This window comes from Ciconia boyciana, chromosome 5 (assembly GCF_034638445.1).
Source record: "Ciconia boyciana chromosome 5, ASM3463844v1, whole genome shotgun sequence".
Taxonomy (NCBI): Eukaryota; Metazoa; Chordata; class Aves; order Ciconiiformes; family Ciconiidae; genus Ciconia; species Ciconia boyciana.
The window spans coordinates 75,789,075-75,811,525 of record NC_132938.1 but is presented as its reverse complement, the minus strand read 5'-3'; the positions used below and the strand labels follow the sequence as shown (position 1 = coordinate 75,811,525).

Genomic DNA, 22,451 nt, shown 5'->3' with positions numbered 1-22,451 from the left:
AGGGGTGCAGGATGGGACAGAAATTCATGTCTCAATAAAAGGGCGAAAGAGAAGGTTTTCTTGCTGAGAGGGTGTCATCCCTCCCACCCAAGCCGGCTCTACCACCTGATTCCCTAATTGTCATTAATTTTCCCTCTCCTGTGCTAAGGCTGCTGCTTTAACAGCTCTTATCAAGCTTTCCTTCACCTGTCCTTTCTCTTAGCAGCTTGATGGTAGAGGTATATGGCTTTATGACTGTTCTGGGTTGACCCCAGCCAGTGGCTAAGCACCCACACAGCAGCTCACGTGGTCCCCCCCCCTCAGTGGGATAAGGGAGAGAATAGGAAGACCAAAAGCAAAAAAAATCATGGGTCAAGATAAAGACAGTCTCATAAGCGATGGAAAGAGAGGGGGGGGAAACCCAAGTGATGCAAGGGCAATCACTCACCTCTTCCCATCGTGACACCGATGCCCAGCTATCCTCTGAGCAATGGCCACCTTGGAAGACAAAAACTCCCAGTGTTTATTGCTGATCATGGTATTATATGGTATGGGATATCCCTTTGGACTGTTCAGGTCACCTGTCCTGGCTGTGCCCCCTCCCAGTTTCTTGCCCACCCCAGCCTGCTTTCCAGCGCAAAGTGAGAAAAAAAGGCGGCATTGACACTGTGCAAGCACTGTTCAGCCATAGCCAAAACACTGCTGTGTTATCAACACTGTTTTAGTCGCAAATCTGAAACACAGCACCATATGTGCTGCTATGAAGAAAGTTAACTCCATCCCAGACTGACCCAGTACAAGAGGCCAGTGTCACAGTGGATCTGCAGCATGTCCCATGGTATAAATGGGCACCTAAATGCTGCAAAGGATCCTCTCTCTTCTTTGTGTCTCGCTGCATTCATAACTGATGTTAATGTCGTCCTGAAATATTTGTAAGAAATGAGAAGACAGTGCAGTGCTTCTTGCAGAGACCTGCAGTTTAGGTCCTGAAGCCCTGGAGGATAACTTCCCTCCAGCAAGTTTTGAACAGTTTTGTGAAGATGTTTTGGCCCTAGGCCAGGCTCTGATCCAAAGTAACCCTCCTGAACCAAATATGATGGAGATACGAGGTGCTTCAGCACCAACCTCATAGATCTGCTGAACAGCTCGCTTTGGGCTGTTACTTCCTGAGGTGAAACAACCTAAAAGCTGAGGTGCTTGCTCTCAGTCCTTTTAGCCATTTAATCTTTACTCTAACTCATTTTGTTTGCAAAGTGCATCACCCTGTTTCTGTAGCTAAGTACTCATAACGGGATCTGTTATAACTTGTGAAAACGATGGCAGTTTTTATTAAAAACCTCCGTCGCACTTTGTGACTGTTTTCTTAATGAAGCAACTGCACAGATGTTGGGATACCATTTATATTGGTACACATTACTTAAGGATGGCGACCAGTCTTATTTTTCATTCTCAGGTTTGGTGTGGCAGGTGTTGCTATAGGGTATTATATCTGTCCTGACTTACCTGATTCAGTATTGGCCATCAGCCATGCTCCTTAAGGTTGTGATCTTGTTAATGTTTTTAAGGTAACGGGATTTGGGCAGAGTCACTATTTGCATGGGAAATGCCCATGGAAAAAACAAAAGTGCTGAATGAAGGTTGTCTGAATTGCTAGAGAGTGGTTTTTCCTTGCTGCTCAGTACTTCCTCAGTGGTGTAGTTGGGAGGCAATTTCTAAGTTGGTATCTTTTAAATGTCAGACTTTTTTAAACTAGTTGTGGTAATGTGATACCATGGTGACATTTACCATCAGCAGGAAGCATTACTCTGGGGATCCTAGCTTTCTCCAGCAGGCAAGAGGTGAACTTTGAAAGCTTGTCTCTTCAAGAGCTGCCAGTGACACCACATATGCTGATACTCTGGTTGCAACACTGATCTGTGTTAGGATAACATGAGCAAGCAATATCTTTTGTAGCTATCAGTTTTCCTTTAGTCACATAAGCAAATTTAAACCCAAAATGCAGAGTTGACAAAATATTGAAAATGAGAAACAATGCCAGTAAATCCAACTGTCTTTCCATGTGGCACTGTTGCTTCTTAGGCAGCTCTGTAGGAGTGTGTCTGTCTCGCCCTGCTGGGTTTAGAGGTATGTGAGCGGGACTGAGAAATGATGTTTGCAGCTGAAAGTAAAAAAGCTGATATGGCTGTCTGTGTTGTCAGCCTTCAGAAATGAAACTGTGGGCATGTCAGAGGACCCCGTACTGTAGAGAGAAATCTAAATAAAACTAATAACTCTGCAAAACCTGAAAGAAGGAAGTACACCTCTAGGGGCTGACACGGAGCTGTCTGGAGAGATGCTTAAGGGAAACTTACCTGTTTTAAAGAGAACTGACTTCTAAGAAAACCAAATTAATTTGAGCAATATGTAAGTACTCGGAATTCCTGGAAATAATGAAATAACAAGACTATTATCTTTTTGCCTCTATCTAAATATCAAGGACCAGTTATTAACAAATGACCCCTGCATCTGTGCCTGTGATATTGCACATGCTCACTGACCCTTGTAATGCAGGATTTTGCACACCTGATTGTGAATGTAAAATATCTTATAGGATAATATGCTTTTTCTTCAATATTTTGCTCCAGGAGGTATAGCAGAAGTGAACAAGCTCCATACCAAATAATACCACCTATAAACTACATACCAAAACTTCATATGACTCTTTGGCCAGAATGTAAACATCCATATGAATTGCTGCCTCTTAATATACCCAGGTATTGAAATTGATTGATATTGATAGGTATAAAAATTAAATTGGTATTGACATCTACTGATGACTACCATAACAATAAGTATCTATGTCTATCGAAAGGTATCAATATTGATAGGTATTGATAGGTATCAATGTTTATCTACATCAGTCTATCAATACCTATCAATACCTACCTATCAATAGGTATTAAAAATGGTATTAAGGAGTAATTGTAAAAATAAGGAGTACTGCTATTGAAAGGTATCAATATTGATAGGTATAGATGCCTACTGATATCAAAATCAGCATAAAAATCAATAGGTATAGATGACTATTGAAATTAGTAGCTCTTGAAATTGATAGATATTGATGCGTATCAATGTCTATTGATGCCTATTGATTTCAAAATCAGTATAGATATTGATAGGTATCAGTGCCTGCCTTTTGATACCTATTGATATCAGTAGTATCAATGCCTAATGATATCAAAATCAATATTGAAATTGATAGCTATCAATGCCTACCGATATAGAGATTGGTATTGACAGACATTGATATTAAAAGGTATTGATTCCTTTCAATAGGTACCGTACTCTTTGAATGCCTACTGTTATCAAAATAGGTATTGAAATAGGTTTTGATGCATACTAATATTGAAATTTGGTTTAAAAATCAAGAGGTACTGATAACAATACTTATCGGTAGGTATCAATGCTTTTTGATAGATATTGAAATCAGTATTAAAAATTATAGGTATTGATGCCTATCAGTATTGAAAGGTGTTGATATTGATAGATATTGATGCCTATTGATAGGTATTGATGCCTATTGATGCCTATTGATATCAAAAGGTAATGATGCTTATAGGTATCAATAAAGTTTTGAAATCGATAGGCGTCAATGGGTAATGATGCCAATGGATATTGGAATCAATAAGTAGCAATGCCTATTGGTATCAAAATAGGTTATCAAAATTGTTAGTATTGATATCTATACTATGCGTAGAGACTTGCAAGTGGGAGTATATATAACCAATGTGTACCCAGTAATTATTTATTGGCTAGCACATTGGCAGGAACAACATTCTATTAGGCCAACCAGAAATGTGTGCACCACCCCTAATGCAAACATCTGATGAGTCTCTGCTGGTCAGTCAAGTGGAGAAGCATTGGCCTCTGCTGCTTCTTGCAACAAACTGTTCCTTGATCTTGCTGACTTTTGACTATTACTTCTTTGGGGTTTTATACCTTTTCATGGCAGTATTTGCCTCTCGAGTGCTTGAGTTACTGCTTCCAACTCAAAAAATTTCACTTTAGTCTTACTAATAATTTTTCCATAAAGCTGAGCCAAGGTCATACCTCTGTGCTTTGCAGAACTCAGCCTCAGACCACAGAAATCTGAACTCCTGGGCCATAGGTCTGGGTTCAATTTACAGAGAAGAGATGGCAATGGCTCAATATGTTAGAATTCCTGTTTAATTACACTGACTTGTTATATCCTTTAAGTTTAGTGGGGATTAATGTTGAATGGTCAGACTTACCAGGAGATGTCCTACTCTTAGATGTAACGATGAATGAATTTACAACTTGGAGAACCCCTTGGTGCTTTAGTGATGGTGCACACATGAAATGAAGAGCAGAATCTGATTCTCATTCTTCTTGAGACAATCTAGACCCATATATAGATATGAAGTTCATTTAGTCTCCAGCATCTGTATTTTATTTCCATATCTGAAAACATCTGTGTCCATATTGCTACAGACAATTGCTTTTCTTTCAAAGAAAAAATGTCTGAGAAGTGCAACTTTTTCTTCTAATTTTACTTTTCCTACCACAGTCCCATTTGAGTTTCCTTAAGGTACTTTAATACTAAACAGACATCTTGGCTGTAACCTTTTTGCCCTTCCTAAACAGTTACTCCAACGTTAGCACGCTTTGTAATGTTCCTGAAAAGGTACTAGTTTATTAAATGCGGGAAAGCTTTTAAGAATAGAACCCTCATGGAAAACATGCTGTTTCTCTATCCTTTTCTTCCATATGAAATGGTTTCTGCCTCAGGTATTTCTGCTGATCATCACAGGGTGTGTATATGTTAATGTGTTAGTGTAGAGAGGGGATGTCCTGGTGACATGAATCTTTCCATCCTCCTTCCTTGCCTCGTGTCGGTTTGTGTTGCCAAATTGTCTTGGATAACACAAACTGAGTTCCTTTCAGATTAAACAAAAACAAAAGGCAGCCTACAGGAGCATATTTAAAGTGCTTTAACTGCTAATGGTCATTCAGTGCAGGAGGCTGGGGTAGAACTAGTGTAAAGCATTTCCCCTTCCCTCCAGAAACACCTGTAGCATGGGTTTTTGGTTTCCAGCAACACCTGTTTTGCTCTTCAGACTTGCTCTGATTGTGCTGCACAACTTGCTAATGAAAGCATAGCCACAATTATGCTATATTCTCATCAACCTCAAAAAAAAGTATTTAAAGTGAGGTGTGAGTCCTAAAAATAGGCTTAAATATTAGCATTTTGGTGCTGTTTTCAACAGAATAGCATTTCAAAAAACGATAGCATACAAGCTCAGTTTAGACCTAACCATCATTAATAAAGCCTACTGAAAAATACAGGTCATCAGGACAGTAGTTTGGTCTTTAAAGCAGGTGCTTAATATTTAGCATCTGTTTAATCCTGATGTTATCAGATGTATGTGATGGAAGTTTAGTAGGGAATTCTATTGATGGTTACCAGAGTGAAATAATAGAATTCAGTTCTTTCACAGATATTCTTTGCTGAGTTAAAAGAGTAGTAGATGTTATTTTCATCACTAAAATAAACACAAAGAACTCTTATTTGTATTGAGAGAACACATTTCTGAAGTGCAGGAGAGCTATTTCTTAATGGTGATTACTTCAATGGAACTGTACTTGCAGACCTGAATTTCACTCATTGGCATCATAGAACTCCAGACAAAAGCTTTCCTCTTTAAAACCTTGGGCTGTTTTTTTTTCTTTTTACAAGGTGGCTTTCCTTCTAAACTGCAAGAATATAGACAGCATAACTCCTGCCACAGCTCAAACCATGGCATGCATGCTTTTAAAAAAATTGCTGTCGTGATTCTTCTCTGAATGTTTGTTACTAAAGCAAATCAAACTAAACAAAAATGGTTCCTGCTGCTTTTTGTCTGATTCTGCAGATTGCCTTTACTATGGAGGTAGTTCTAAAGTATAAATGTCAATATTTACTGATAAATTAGCAAACTCTGTTTACTTTCTGAATTCTCTTTAATTCTTACAAAGTGTACAATAATTGAGAAAATGCACTCAGAAAAATGTCAGCTTTATGATGCAAAGAATAAGGCCACTTCTGCATTATTTCTATGAAGTGTTCCACAAGTTTTATGTGACTGTTTTTTTTCTGTGTAGCTTTGTTAATGGAGATGAGTGTATGGCCTTCCTGACGGAAATGATTCCTGGGAGTGGAAGAAATAAAGATGCAACTGTCACTGCATTGACTACTATGTATTAGCTGCCTGGACTATTATAACTCGATGACATTTGAATCAGGAGTACAATTTAACATGCTAGAAGTAGTGGTCAGAAAAAACCCCTAACCGTTCTGCCAGGTAAGCAAGTAATGGCTCACCTTGCAGAAGAAGGAACTTTAAAACTTATCTGTGTAATACCATGAAAAGAAATGTGGATTTATAGGTCTTTTGCTAGCCACATTTGGAATGGAGAAAACAAGTACGCTAACTGAGAAGTGAGGAAAAGCTAACGTTTGGTGGGCTTTCTGTGTCAGAGAAGCAGCTCTGTGTAGAAAAGGCATAATTGTATACTTCTTAGCGGACGTCAGTCTTAGTCTTGGACACCTTTTAGACTATTTAGAGAATCAGGTAGGTATGTACATGGGTGTATTTAGTCTATAAGACATTTTTAAAAGCTAAATCTACAAACTGCTTCTGCTTCCTAAAATGGAGATTTGCAGGTATTACGTTGCACACAGAGTTAAGGATCAGTTTGCTCCAGTAGCCATGTGCCTCCTGCAGAAATGAGCTGAAAATCGGAGTGTCCTGAGGCACAGATGTAGAAAAGGGTTTATTTTGAGGAAGGTTAGTATAGGTTGATTCAGCAAAGCAGTTGGACAAGGAAGTCTCATGAAAGAGTGACTGATAGAGAGCTAGTGAGTGCTCTGGAAATGTACTGAAGGTGCCAAAGAAAGAGAGAATACTTAAGCCTGTTCAATCCAAGCAAGCCTAGACACACGAAGACTAAATATGGAGGGCTGAAACCCAACAGCTTGATGAATGTCTAGACAGCTGTTTCAGACTGTGATGTGTTTATAACACGGAGCTGGCTGGAGAAGTCCAAATCTCATTCAGTCACAGGATACTCGCCCACTGTGAAAACCAGCAAGGCTTCCTGGCACAAAAATTGCTTCAGAAAGAGGGTGCTCTTGCTCAACTAACCATGCTGCATTTAGTAACCAGGGGACCACCAGTGTGATTGTTTTACGTGGCCAACAGAGTCCAAGTGACTCCTGTCCCTCGCTGCTGTTGCAGCTGCTGGGAGGAACAGCTGCCAGGAATGGAAACAACACAAAGAATATCCATGAGGAACAGGAGAAGAGGAAATAAGAAGCATTAAAATGAAAGAAAAGACACAAGACAGGTTCTGCTCAATTAATGGAATAATTTTGATGAGGAAACTTTATATTGACTGAAGCAGAGTAACCTTTGAGGGAACATATAATTTGTGTTTTGGCAGCCAGATCTAGCCTGTGATTTGTGGTGAAGAGATATGTTGAAAAGTGCTATTTACTTTGACCATATAGATTATAAATATATTAGTAAAATGCTGTTATGCTTTAGTTACCTATTCATAGGAAGGAATGGCTCATCAGATTTTGGGTTCAAGCTAGTGCATTTTCCAGGAAAATTTGTACAGCCAGCTCCTGCTTTGAAGTAAGAAACCAAATTGCAGATTGCTTTCTTAGACAGTTGGAGCTTGGTATATCTAAGAAGCAATTTTTTCCTGAAAATGTTATTGCTGTGGTCTGTATCAATGAAATTCTTTAGTGCATCTACTGTTTTTGCTGTTTATCAGAGGACTTTTTGTTCATTCAAGAAAGGTTTAGTGTAATCATGGCATAGATTTGGACATTAAAGTAAAACCACTACAAGGGTCTGGAGGACCTGGAGTGAAAGAGTTCAAATGTTCTGCTGTTCTGGTCATCAACTTCTGTTCTGTTTTCCTTTTAGTTGCATAGGATTTAAGTTGTTTGATTCATTTGACCTTTAATTCAAAGTGTGAAGGCTGGTATCAATGAGTATGGAAGAAGTGCTTTGACCTTGTATCATGGCGCAAATTTAACATTTCACAGAGTATTCCAAGAAGATTCTAAAAATTATGTCCCACAATTGGGGTAAAAAAGATGGGGAGAGGCATTAACCCTCAACTTTTATATTTTCTATCTTTTTCCTTTCAGAACTGCTACTGTAATACTAGAACAGAAGAATTAGTCATTCCTAAGTCTGGCACCTAAACCAGTGAAGAATAAGGTTGCCTCTCCCTATGAAATGTAGCAGTCAGCAGTTCTTACATAGATGAAAAAAGGGAAAAGTGTGAGGAAATGAGGACACTCCAAACTCTGGATCATACATTCCGCACATCCACTAAGGAGCACTTTGTGGTTTATCATTTACCACAAAATAGCTGTGGAATTGCCCTTTATGTATGTTCCCTTCTGGTTTGGGTTGGGTTTTTTTGGGGGGGTGTTTTTTGGTTTGGTTTTTTTTGTTCTTTTTTGGGGTTGTTTTTTTTTTGTACGAGAGAGGAAGACATGATGCTCAAATGTCCTGTACTCTTACAGTACAGGAAAAAATGAATGCCAATAATCTTTTTTTCAAAATCCAAATAGAGCTCCACAAATATCAGAAATTATTTTTATAAGATGATTTTGGATTATCAGGAAAAATCTGTATTTTTTAAATTAACAAAAATGGGTATACATTTTAAATAAACTGACTGTGGTGATATTTCATGTATAGGTTCTGTTGCCTGTGTGACCAAAAATATGTATGTACGCACAATAGGGATAACACGGTACAAGGACTGAACATTAAGGAATAATATCAAAAGGAGAACTACCTCCTAAACATTTAAATCAAAATCATCAGTATATTGCTTTCTTTTTTAAAAAAAGTAAATTGTTAATTGCCTGGGGCACATTAGCACCCAGTCTGACAAAAACTTATGAAGTTGTCTAATTTTAGGTATGATAACAGTCCAGTTGATGCCTCTGGACCTAAATGTGTGTAAAACAGTGTTTGTGGAGGTACTGGGTCTGCCTGGCAGGCAGTCAACTATTTTCATAGCAGCCTGTATGGTATTGAAAATACTGGACAGAAATTTTTTTATTCTTGTTTTTGTTTTGTTTTCAAGCAAAATAACATTCTATTTTTTTTAACCACTTGAGATCTGAGTGTTGATTTTTCTTTTGCATTATTTTATACAAGAAAAGAGGAAAATGAATTAGCAGAACAGCTTTATCCAAGAAGTTATTAACTACAAGCTTACAATTGCCGCTAACAACATTTTATATAAAGATAACAAATCAGTAAATATTATAGTCATTAGTGTTAATCTGATATATTAAAACAATTAAATTATTTAAATGTTAGCTTTTATAAATCATACTTTTCTAGAAGACTCCACATATGAAGTTTAGAATGGATTTGCAAACGCCTATGTGCTTTATCGCTATCTGTGGGCTTCTTCTGGTCTTATCATAATGAAAAGCTGCACTGGGATGTTCTGATTGCGATCTGAAGATTCCCCAAGGTTTGGGCTGCTTGTTCACTCATGCACATGTTTATGAAGTTCTTCGCTTGGAGTTATCTCACTAATCTCAATAGATCTCCACTGTGCTAGTGAGATCACAGCTTTCATCCTTTTATGATCCTCTTTGCCACTAAAAGAAAAAGAAAACTGGGAGGACTTCTCTGAATGGAAAAGAAGCAAATTGCTGGTGACATAGCCATTGGTTGCCCTGGGAGTACTCACTGCATCCTTCAGTTTAATTTGCTTAATATATGTAATTAATTAAGCAACTACAAAGTGACAGAAATGTATTTGTGGATTCAGTCTCTGTAAATTAGTGATAAACAATTTGATACTGCAGGATGTTAGTGCTTTCTCTGTGGGACTAATGATCTCTAATGCCTCAGAAGTCATTTGTGGAGCTCATCATGTTTACCTATTAAAATGAAGTTATTACATTTTGCTGTAGAAATCTTAGAATGCTCTTGGTACTACCTGTATTTGGCTGTGAATTTCTGATCATGAATAGGACCTGAATGTTTAGCTGAATCCTGGTGAACAGGACTCTGTGTTATGGCTAGATATTCTTTTAGCTTTAGAGGGTGTTTGTAGAGACATGGAGGATTCAGCTGAAGTATCAGCAGTTAATTCAGTGGTGCAGGGCATCTGCAACCTGAAATTTAACAGAATTACTCCCCCCCCCCCCTTTTTTTTTTTTTGGAAGCCTCACCTACCTGATCTTTCTCAAGTCTTCTACACAGCAACTATGAGAGCCAATTTTTTAGAGTGTGATGCATTTTATGGGAGTCAAGGGGTTAAGGTGTCCTCTTCAGAACTTGACTTACAAACACTTGGGTATGCACGCTTCTGTGTAATGTCATGCTACTCATGAGGACCAGTGACTTCAGGGTTGAAATAAGTATCTTCAACAAAGGCGAAGAGTGGTCTCCTAAAGGGTGGAGATCATTTAAAATGCTTGGGCTGAATAGCTAGAACTTGTTTACGGACACCTTTAGTGTGCGCAGGTGCTGTGCCCACATTGTGTGCAGTTTGGGCAGCTACGTATGCAGCTACTGAGTCTGCACGCACAAATGAAAAATTCTTGTATATGAAAACCTGTAGAACAAAATTCGGAGGCTAAACTGAAAGAATTTTCAAAATTAGGCTCAAGACCAAGCCTTCCTACTTTCCTATACAGCATTCTTGCTGTTTTTCTTCCCTCATACTATTTAAAGGAAACTGATAATGTAGCTGGAGCCCAGGCACATGGTTATTAGTGTCATCTGTACCCAAGAGATAAGTGACGGAACCTTAGTGCAAAGAAAAAAAAATTGCAACTTCACTTGTTTCTTGCAAAAGTTTTTTTTTTTTCCTTGAGGAAATTCATACGGTTTGTTGTCACTGTCAAGCAGTGTAACATACTTATGAACTTAATCTCTTAGCAAATGTATTATTTGTTTATTTTTGCAAGCTGTGGCCTACATATACAGGAGATTTTCCTTTATGTGGAACAAAATGATTTCTCAATAGAGAAGTGTAAGCTGAACATACTGGTATCATTAATAGAGGTTAAAAATACAAAAAAGTTAAGATATTTTAGTCGGCGTCCTATGTCTCTGGCATATCTAGCAAAAGTCTTATGCAAGTCTCAGACCTAAAATATTAGTATTGTTTTAAAAAATGAGTCAAGCATTAAGAGTTTTTTCCTCCAGTTTTTAAAAAGTATTATAGTCAGAACAAAATTAGTAAGTACAAAGATATGAGAGAATGATTTAGCCCAAAATCTCAGCCCAGAACTTGGGCTGAGATGTGTGTTCTCCATCCCTTTTATTAAAGTTGAGACATTGTGCAACAGAGCACACACGAGTCATGAAGCGGGATGAGAACAAGCAGGCCCTTTGGCTCTGCAGCACAGTGTTGCGAAATTCAGCTTGGAGAAAGTGGAAGCATCTAACCAATAGGTAGCCCTAGACCATCGCATCTGGCTTCCTTGGGCTGAGACTGAAGCCATGACCTCATTATGCAAACTGAAGCAGTTCAGATGATGCCAAAAAAATAAGAGCTGCAGATCTTCAAGGAATGTTGCAATCATGCAGGGAGGTACTAAGTAAGTTCAGACTATTCCAGAGCCAGACAAATGAGCAAGAATTTGCTGAACTACATTTTTAGCCTTGGACATCAAAGTCCTTTGAACCTAGTCTCAGTAACCTAGCACATTTTTCACTTTGCTTGTGCTCAATGCTCTCAGACCCGGCCTAAATTTTCACAGGGTTAAATGTGTCTATTTTTGTGCTATGAAGTGTAAACAGGGTTACTGTAGCAAACACCTTGCTAAGTATGATTTCATTTGGTGCATACGCTGGAAATGACATGCAGCTTTTGAACCCTCTGTCAATTAACTCCTCCTTTGATGTTCAGATTGAGATGGTGGTCTTCAATCAGAGTACAATGTGCTGTGTTTGATACATCAGTTTATTAAAAAATATCATACGGTTTGAATGGCAATGGCTATACAGAACTCTCTGTAATTATAAAACATAGGCTCAGGAAAAATCTTAGCTCCACGGAAGTCAGTGGTATAAACACTCATTCCCAGCGAAAAGAGAATTTCAACTCATGCTTTTGGTTTCAGTGGTTGCTTACAAATTGTAGGTACATGGAAGGAATTTTTAAAGTAAGACAAGTATCAGTGTCTTCTTCTCTTAGCTGGGCTTGGACATCTCCTGACTTTGAGATACTTGCGAAAACAAAGCATGCGTGTATGTAGTAGAAAAGGATTTTGTGTGTATACTGTAGCTTGATTTTCTGGACTGCTATTTTTTCATGGAAACATGTAGAATTCAGGGTATTAGTGTATCTTTGGCAACTTTAAAAGGATTTAAAACATTTAACCAGCTGATGTTAATTGTATTCTGAAGGGTAACTAGCTTACTTAATGGGGCTTCCTCGCTGGAGACAGTACATGACAGATGTGCACATTTTCAATACTTACTCAATCTGTTCACCTGAAACAACAGGGCTTATGCAATCGGTGATCTTGGTCTCTCATTATGCTGCTCGAGGTATGGGAACTTTTTGCTGTCACTGATTTCCTTCCCTGAAATTGAACTCCTGCAAACAAGCAAACCAGGATGTCTGAGGCATGTCAGGCACTACTGAGCGCACAATACTTGCAACGTTTTATTAAGGCAGCCATGAAAGACGGTTAATTTGCTTAAAAAGGGGGGGGGGACCCCAAAGAACCCACAGGAGCAGCTCTTTGCAAAGCATGAAATAAAGATGAGCATGTAAAGGCAGAGCCAAATCATTGCTCTGGCTCCAGTGACAGCATGTTGGGAGAGGAAAAATCCCTTTGCTCCCTCTGTGCATCTGTCCAGCCTATCAGTCAATATGTGCTTTATTACAGATGTTATTGATCCAAAGCACTACACCAGAGTGCCAGTACACGTTGTACTCTGGCATGGGACTGTCTGCTACGGGGCTGGCGCTCTTTCAGGCTTTCCTGAACTTATCTTCTGTAAACTTTTTCCCCCTTCTCTGTGCTGTGGCTGAAGACTGCCTGGCTCCCTTAAGTAGTTGGGCCCTTTTCCAGAAGAGATCTGAGACACCGTGGGCTCACCTTTAGCTTTGGCCGAGGGCAGAGATGCTGCTATGGTTGGCTGAATATTTGAGAAGCCGAGTAGGCTGGAACTGTGGTTTTGGCAGTTACGTAAGGATGTGTGTGCTCACTGCAGGATGTGCCCGTTCCTCCTTTAGAGATACCAGATTACAGGCAGTTGGCACATTTACTTTGCCCCAGTACTCGCACTTCCACGTGAAGAAAGTAACCTGCTACATATTGTCAACGAAACACAATTGCGCGATGGTTTAAAAGCATGTCCTGGATAAAAGACAGAGAGATTCTCTTCTGACTTGTGCAATTTGAGGAGCAAACATAGATGTTTACCCTGTGCCAAAATCTGCCCACATAAGCAGATCAGACCTTTTTTTTTTTTTTTTTTTTTTTACATGTTGTTCTGGAAGGTCAGAGACTATTTTGTTTGCTGCAGGTTTTTTTTGCTTAGTGAAGCAAAGTTCACAGGAGCCAGAGTAATGATTTGATTTCCAAGTTTTCTTCATTCTTCACTGTGTGCTTAGTTAAATATATCTGTGGCAGTCTCGGCTTTGAGCAGTAGCAAAGAAGCTGTAACTTCTAAATAAGCAATAAACTCCTTTGTCCATTAAGAAAAAAAGGCAACTTCAGAATTACTGTTATAAATGGTATAAAATGACTCGAGGATGGTTTACATCCTCACATTATGTGCACTGAAAATTTATTATGCAGCTGTTTGAGGTTCTGCCTCTGAACATCTTCATGTGCAAAGACTCTGCTACCTCCTGTAACTCTCACTGCTCTCCTACAGTCTGAAGCAGAAATTTGGGGTTAGACACATCCAGTGTGCAAATGCAGCGTTAAGGATAGCTGACCTTTTGTATTGTGTATGTTTCAAAGCACACTGAAGGATTACGCTATTTTAATATGTTAGGGCTGAATAATGAGATTGAGTCTCTTTGCTTTGCCAGGGGCAGATTTTATTTGTATCCTTTTACCATTATGTCTCAATGTCTTATTTGCAAAATAGATAATAATTCTCTACCTGATAAGGGTACTGTGGCTTTTCTTATGTTTGTGAATTTTTTACTGGGTGTGTATTTCTGATAAGCTCTTAGCAAAGCGGAAGCATAACAGCGTGGACTGTGTTGTTTTGGGTATATTAATGCTGGCCAGATACAGAGACAGTCAGCTAGGGCCATTTGCTGCAAGGTTATGTGGCTCATTGATACAGGGCATAAACTGCCCTGTTTATCCCAGTACCCCCCCGCCCTTTTTTGGGGGTGAGAGATAGAGGGAGGGAGGTTAGAGAAGGACTCAACTTCCCTATTATGTAAAGGTTCTTTTGTCCTGGATATTCTGAGCCTCCTGTTCCGAGTCCTATTTGGTAGTGTTGAACCTCTGAATATATATAATAGTGAAATGCAAGTACATGAGGCAGCTTTTATTACATTTATGCTGATTAAAACTTTCTAAGCTGTTTTTAGTGCTTACTTCTGTGGTGAAAGTTGTAGAAAACCTCAGCAATCAATATTGCCACAAGAAAAAGACATTTAATTTAGTTTTCTCATTCGTTTTTCCTATGTGTTAAACACTGAATAACTTAACTTCTAAAACATATAACTGGTAAAGTAAAATAGCTGAAGTAAACAACAGTTGCCTATTTGTTTGACTAGCATTTTCTTTATTTAGAAGCGATGGCTTCTTTACACCCTTGTTGCCTTATATCTGTGTACTATTGAGCTAAAGTTACTAATATTTGAAGTAGGTTTCAGGACAACTGCATCTGAAATCAGTGGACCTCTTAACTATTAAGGGAGAAAATTTGCCCTTTGTCAAAATTATAATTGACACATCCCCTAAGGGGGATTTCAAGCACGGAAACTGGTAAGCTGGTAAACTAAGGAGAGGGAGCTATACCTATTGAGGATAAACAGAATATCTCCTCTGCATTGTAACTGATGTCTAATTGTCCTAGATCTGTTTTCTGCCATGGAGGGTGTATGATCTCTTGGCTCTTGTGGCAGACCTCAGTTTCATGGTCTGGAAACAGCTTTAAATTCAATGAACTGTGAGTCATCACATTTGGAAGAGGCTGTTCGAGGGGAGACCACAAACAGAACCTACTCTGGGGCAATTCCATAAAGTATCGAGTGGAACCCAGAAGGGCAAGCTACTTTCAAGGTTTCTGCTCTTTCCAGAAATGTTACCACAAGCTGCTCAGAGCAATTTTGACAGCTGTTCTTTTTTTTAGAGTAATCTTTTTCTGACTCTTAAGGATCCAGAGTTGAAGTTGCCTTTTCTTATTTTTTATTTTTAAAGTCATTTTGGCACTAGGTTGTTACTGAAAAAAGAAATTGATTTTTGTTGTACTTCCCCAATAAACTGGTACCACTACTCCACTTTTAGCAACCAGTTATCAAGACACACTTTGCAATCAGAAAATCTGTAATCAGATTCTTTTGAACTCTTCTACGAGTCTTGTCACAGCACCTTTCTTTCACTACATGATTTCTGCCTGCACAAACACAATTTAATATTGAAGTTCATTTAGATTAGCCAGTGTAATGTTGCTTGATGAGCTGCCAGATAGGCACGTGTATGTACTTCAACTGAGATTTGATCTGTTGCTGCTAAACTCTCACTTGCCTGAGGTTTTCACAGTCCATTCTTCCTATACTTGGGGCATTATTTAGGCTGCTAATTACTTCTCTTTTCATGTACAAAATTGTGTTGTTTACCTTAAAGGTAATGCATCAGCTTCATCCTGCTTAACTCGCAGACCTGCGAGTTAACTGCCTGCTTCTATTTGTTCCCTTGAGGTTCTTGTTCTACTGGTTTCCTGTCAGCTTCTGCTTTTCAATTAGAGTAATTTGGAAATGCTTGATTTCAGTAGCTGTACTTTTAGATTTTGGAATTTAGTAAATTTTACCTATTGGGCCTACCTGTTCCCACTTCACTTTCAGATGAATATACAATGTCAGCGGTTGCATATCTGTGCAATGATTGCGTTTGACTTGCAAAAATATTTTAAGATATCTATGTGCAAAATGTCATGGAGGTATACTTTGTACTGTGTTATGTGCTATAGACCAGGCCAAAGGAGAGGATATAGTTTAATCATTAGAAACCTTGGACTCAGAGGCATGACTTTAGGTTTCTATTCTTGGTTTTAATGCGGACTTAACACGTGACTTGTGCAAGTGATTTAACCTTTGTATGCCCCTGCCTACCCACACATAAAATGGATATTATAATCTCTACTTCTCAAGTTTTGTCATTAAAAAGACTACACTAGTCTCTCTGTTGCAAGCACCCTGTTTGATAGCATGTTAAATATTAAGTTCAGCTCTAAAGATTCATTTTCATCCCCCTCCATCCTCATCCCTTAATGGCACAGCTTCTGCTTACTGGGGTACTGGCTGATACACCCAGTTAGTGACCTCTCACAACAACCACATTTCAGTAAAACAAAGGAACTATATACTAGAAGAATGAGGCTTGTGAGCACAGGAGAAAGCACATCCTTGCAGTATCTCCTGTGAATCTGCAAATCACTCCCACAAGCAATCCTGGTAGCTGTAAACCTCAGCATCAGAGTAAAAGGAAGTAACATACTACCTGAGCTTAGTCTTTTTGACCTCCCTAATCCAGACATGCCAAAATTCAGTGCTTGTAGATAAGGAGAAGGAAGAAAAAGCCAGAGTGCCAATTAATTTTTTTGTGCATAATTTTGTGAAGTGGTCAGGTGCCATGTTGCCATAAATTATGTATTTGGATTAGACAAAACTGTGACAACTGTGTTCCTCTATGGTCCATACGTAAGCCATGTGAGCAAGTTTTATTTCTGCAGGAGTTAAAAATATTGCACTTACGCAATTTGTAAGTGGTATAGATTTACATATGCATGAGTCAAAATCTTTTTTTTCCCTTGCTCATGTGAGTAGACCAACTAGAGACAAAATGGACCTCAACAGGATTTGACCCAAGTGTGCATCTGTCTTATCCCTCTGCAATAGATACATCTCTCACAGGAGATGTGAAAGCTCTCTGGAAGTTCTTACTCTTGAAGATTAAGTACAAGCTAAAATCTTGACAGTGCTGGTTTGGATCCGTACTGTGTTCTTCCCCTCAGGTTTCTAATCTTCGAAATAAAGAAAGAGAAAATGGAAGTAGAAGTTCTTAAAAACTGGAGCCAAAAGAGCAAAAGAACAGTTTTGAGTTCTAAGTGATACTTGGGCTAAGTTTAACAGTGGGGAGAAACTCAGCTTCATTAGCTCCGCCTTCATGTGTGGAGACTCTGCAAGGATTACTGGAAAAGATTCCAAGTGTAAAAGGAGTATTATCAAATTAAAAAAAAACAAAAACCAAAGAAGAAGAAAGAAAGAAGTAAGTAAAAATACTTCATCAGACACTGCTGCAGCAACAGATTTCCACAAAAGGCTGGAAAAAAAGTGCTGAAAAGCCACATATTCTTCCCTTGGCTTTGTGCATCTGCTCAGAAATAACAGTCAAGAGGGATACATTAAGAAACTATATAAATGATCAAAAAAATTAAATAAAATGTAATATATGAGTGGCTGTATCTGATGAAACAACTTGGAGAAGGGACCAGAAGTTCTGAGTGTTAGTACAATGCCTAACTCCAAGCCTGATAACTCCAGTGGAGGTAGCAGAAGACTACTGTGAGGTTGTCTCTCACTGTTTTGGTTCCTAATCTTTAGAGTCGGACTGTGGTCAGATGTTTAATGCAGAATTAAGATTTCTTTCTTTGCCCGGTGTCTTTCATTGTAGGCAGCCTGCCTGCTCTGGCAGGTTGAGCTGGGCACTGAGTTTGTAGAGAAGCAAGCGAGGATCACTCATACAGTCCATTCCGCTGCTTGCCACTGGTATTCTCAGCAGGAGTCATAACAGTGTCTTAAGCTGCTAAAGCTGATTCTGCAGTGAACAACTCATCGCTTTATTCAGATCATACCTAGATCCTTTTTTTTAGCACTGTTTTGTATTAATCATGCCAGTGGCTTACTCTGGTATGCTCGATTATGTTCATTCCTGTTTGACCATAGCTGTATTAGTATACAAGTTGATACCTGTAGTGTTGAAGTAGTACAGGATGTAATCTTTTCTTTGTGAAGTGTTTTCCATTAATTTCAAAAATTATTCTTCCAGCTACTAGCCCTTCAATTTTTCAATATTTCCTTTTAAAACATATGAATACGTTATTCCAGAGCAGTCTCAGTGACACACTGCACGCAGAGACCAAATAGCATCTTTGTTCCAGTTGCATTACCTTCCTCACAGAGACTGGACTAGCGGCTTTTACAGCGCAGAGGGCTCACGTTTGGTGAGTTTTCTACAGTAATTTAGATAGCATTTTTAGTCGCTACTTTCTAAAACACAGCCCATCATTCTGCAAACATTCATGTTCTGTTCCTACATGTATGGCCTTGCATGGCTTCCAAGAGAAATGTTTCCTAAAATACAAGATGTAACTTAAACTTGGCTGTATATGCAAAGGAAAACTAATTACAGAAAAACAAAAATATTGCCCCAAATCCAAGGAGTTTGAGAGAGGAAAGTTTCTATCATTCTTCTTCAGAAATTAGAGCATATTCACATTTAAGGTTTTCTCAGAAGCCAGTTCTGAACTTTCTTGGAAAGAATTCAGAAAAGTGGGACAAACAGCATTTCCTGTGATTCTTCAGCCTTTTACAACGGACAGTATTTAAAAAAAAAAACCCAACATATTTATCCCATAGAGGTGCATACCTTTGTATAGTAAATGCCAACCGACAGTAGCTTTGCTAATCTTAATTACTTTTCATGGACTTATGAGAAGTAGTCCATGAGCTCCCAAGGGGCCTGCAGACCTCTGAGTGAAAAAACTCTGACCTGATCCATTCCGAGGTTTATACGATAGCACAGCAGCGGGCACACGCTGTTTAGATAAAATACAGATCAACAAAGTCTCCAGTCACTGACTCCTTTGGCAGTATTGAAAATTAGCGCGTGGGGTAGGTTCGTGGAAGCTGAGAGGTAAGATGATGGGTGTATGAATGTAATTCTGGCAGTAAGTGGACCTTTCTCAGATAATATGCTCTGGTGTGTCACACAGATGATCACAGGTGCCCGATGGCTGTACCATGAACGGCAAAAAGCTAAGGCCCCGATCCTGCAAATATGAATTACATCAGTGGAGCTACTTCTAATTAGACTGCTGATGTCTGCAAAGCTACTTCATCAGGTATCTTTATAGGTCTGGACGCCAAGGTAAGCATGGGAGAATGTAGAGAATGTGCACGGGTTTTTTATTTTCATGTAGATGAAAACGAGGGGAATCAAAGTCTTAGTTTAGGCTCTAAAATCTGAAGATACTTCAGGCTGTTCTATGAATAAAATCACGACTCTTATTATCACAGTGAAAAAATATCTTGGGGGGAAAAGGATATTTTTGGAGTAAACTACAACTTTTTAGGATGTGTAGCAATGTAAGTACTGTTTCATTATTGGGTGGTAGGCGGGTGAGACAGCAGGATAAATGACTCGGTTTGCATGGATGAGTAACGACCCAATTCCTCTATTGAACTAAGGTGTGATTCTTTGGCAGACTAATATTGCTGTGGAGGCTGCATTAATTTGTATTTGCATACTATGGGGATTACTTTCCACAGATCGCCCTCATTTTGTGTCTGAGATTATGCTGAATCTTCTCTGTGGTGTTTATTACCTCATACTGTATTTGCTCAGGAATTCTGCTCAAAAGGGGGAGTTCTCCTTCACTCGGGGAGCACAGGTGCATGGCGTGAGGTAAAGTGATTTCTGTGGAAAATAAAGAAATCTGCATTCAAACATACTTTTTTTTTATAATGGAAGGTTTAGTATGTAATTTGGTGCCAATTTAAGATAATTTCGTTCCCTGCTAGAAAGATGTGAACTGAACCGCAGTATGTGTTAGCTCTTTCTAGTCTTTGAGAAGTATCAAAGTTAGGGAGCTGGAGGGATAACGCTGAGGGCTGAGAATAGGGAGCCTGCAGTTTTATTCTTGCCCTGGCAATTATGCGCTACGTATGTGGCCACAGCATTTAACTCTTAGGTGCCTCAGTTTCTCTGCCTGAAAAATAGAGACTTAAGCGTTATGCATAGGGAGCCTGTGCAGCATCGTAATTCCCGGTTGCGAAATCGGCTTAAATTTTTTTGGAGAGAAGAGTTGATTGTTGCAGGGCAACGCCAGCAGTGCCACGGGCGGGATCTGGGTGCAGACACGTATAATTTCCCAGCTGCCAGCCTCGCAACGTTGCCTCCTATCTTCATTTTGGAGCCCGCTTGCATAGGAGCGAGGACGCGGCAGGAGCCGGGCGGCCGCGCACCGCCGGGCTCCGGCCAAGTCGGCGCAGTTGGGAGCCAGGCGCTCCCCGGGCAGCCGCCCGCCGCCGAGGGAGAGGGGGAGACGGCGGCGAGACCCAGCCCGGCAGCGGGAGCCCCCCGCGCTGCTGCGCGGCTCCGGCCAGGCCCGCGAAGAGTTAACGGCGGCTCCCCCGGGGCCGCGGCCGCCGCCTCCCCACCCCGGCGCTACATTATTGTGATTTCCCCCCGTTCCCTCGCCTTCCAGTTTTGGCAGGGGATTAAAGTAGCTCCCCCCTGTGGCAGCAGTGACCCAGAAACGAGTTTGATTCACGGAGTCCTTCCTCCATAACAAGTACAAGCGTCAGTCAGAGGGAGTCTCTGTGTGTGAGAGAGTGAGAGAGAGAGAGCGGGTGTGTGTGTGGGAGAGTGTCTGTCTGTCTGTCTGTGTGTGTGTGTGCGTGTGTGTGTGTGTGTGTGTGGCGCAGGGAGCCGCTCTCCGCGCCCGCTCCCCGGCGCCGCGCCGAACTCATGAGGCGGCCCCGAGCCCTCCGCGCAGGGGGAGCCCGGCCGCGCCGCCCGCCCTCGCCGCCGCCTCGCCGCCGCCGCCGCCAGCAGGTAACCGTGCCCGCCGCCGCCCCGCCGCCGCAGCGCCAGCCGGGGGAGCCGCCAGCACAGCCATATTTGATGGGTTTTTTTGTCGCTCCGGAGGCGGCGAGAGAGCAGTTTCGTGCCGAAGGTCGCTGCCTAGTGGAAATAAGATAGTACGTCATTAACATGGCGCCAAGAGCCGTGCGGCTCGGTACGGGGCGAGGGGAGGCGGCCGAGTTGCGGCTCCGCTATCCCACAAGCAACTTGTGCCGGGCCGGGGCGGTGGGAGGAGGGAGGGGAGGTCGCGCTGCCGCTCGGCGCGGCGGGCCGGTGCCGGCAGCGGCGGGCGGCTTTTTGTTCCGCTGCGGGCTCCGGCGCGGCAAGTGAGGACCGCGCAGCGTGGAAGGTGCAGCGGCCAAGCGAGCTGACGGCGTGCCGCGCTCCCGGCCCCGCGCCTCGGGCGTCGCTGCAGGCTGCGCCGGCGGGCGCCGCGGGGGCATGGCCGGGCATCACCCTCCGCGGAAAGTAGGGAGCGTTGGAGCAACTTGGTAGACAGATGGCAATGGCAGAGCGCAGGTCCTGCTCAGATACTGATGCGTAGGAAGGGGGCGGGGGGAGCCATGGCCAGCGTCTGTCACCGTGTCACCCACATGTCCACGAGACCCGTCGCCTCTCGCCGAGGGCGGGGAGCGTGTGCGCGGGGGAGGAGGTGTTTATGTGCAGAAGCAGCTTTGTAGTTACGCTGACCCCCCCCGCCCCCCCGTCGCACTTGGCGTTCGCTCGTAGAAAAGAAAATGCTTGGAAAGCATAAAAACTGCTCATCGGTGAAATTAAGCAGAAGTTGCCTTTCGGAGCGGGAGAGCCGCAGCCGGTTAGTCGCGTGCTCGATGGGCGCAGGAGGGTGCGCTCCGGGGCACCGGTGGGTGTTCCGCTGGAGGTGGGGAGCGGCGGGCTGTCATAGGTGCTCCGGTCCCCGTGTCCCCCCCCAACCCCCCCGAGGCGAGCGCACTGTGTCCGCTGCTGGCGAGCAACTTGCGAGAGCCCTGCAGTGCACGTGTTTGAGAGCGTGTGCGCGGGGGGAGGCGTGCGGAGGTGCCCGGGCCCGCCGGGGAGGGGGGCGGCATCCCCGCCGCCGGGCCGGGCCGGGCCGCGCCGGGCCCCGGGCAGGCGGGGCAGCGGCCAGCAGGTGCACGGCGGCCCCGCAGCGCTCTGCCCGCGCCCCGGCTGGGGGAGTTGAAGTGCGAGAGCGGGGCGCTGCCGGCAGCGGACGCGGTGCAAACTTCGTCAAGGCGCGGCGGTGGAGCGGGCCCCCCGGCCGCGGCTCGGCGCTCGGTGGGTGCCCTGGGGCAGGACGTCGCTCTGCCGGGGCGGCTGTGGCGCGCCGGGGTGAATCGGCGTGGCCGTGCCGGAG

General features: G+C 42.0%; 1 protein-coding gene across 9 annotated transcripts in view; it reads left to right on the top strand.

Moving 5' to 3' along the window:
* JADE1 (jade family PHD finger 1) overlaps positions 1 to 22,451 on the top strand; it is a 98,670-nt gene that overhangs the window by 34,033 nt on the left and 42,186 nt on the right. Inside the window, exon 1 of one of the 9 annotated variants that reach the window (XM_072863220.1) lies at positions 20,937 to 21,067. The exons of 3 other annotated variants lie outside the window; for them this stretch is intronic. Coding sequence is in view for 1 of the 6 variants with exons in the window: in XM_072863219.1 (XP_072719320.1) it covers positions 21,137 to 21,188 (52 nt within the window). In the remaining 5 variants the exon portion in view is untranslated. 5 more of the 9 variants (XM_072863219.1, XM_072863223.1, XM_072863222.1 and 2 more) reach the window with 5 other exon arrangements.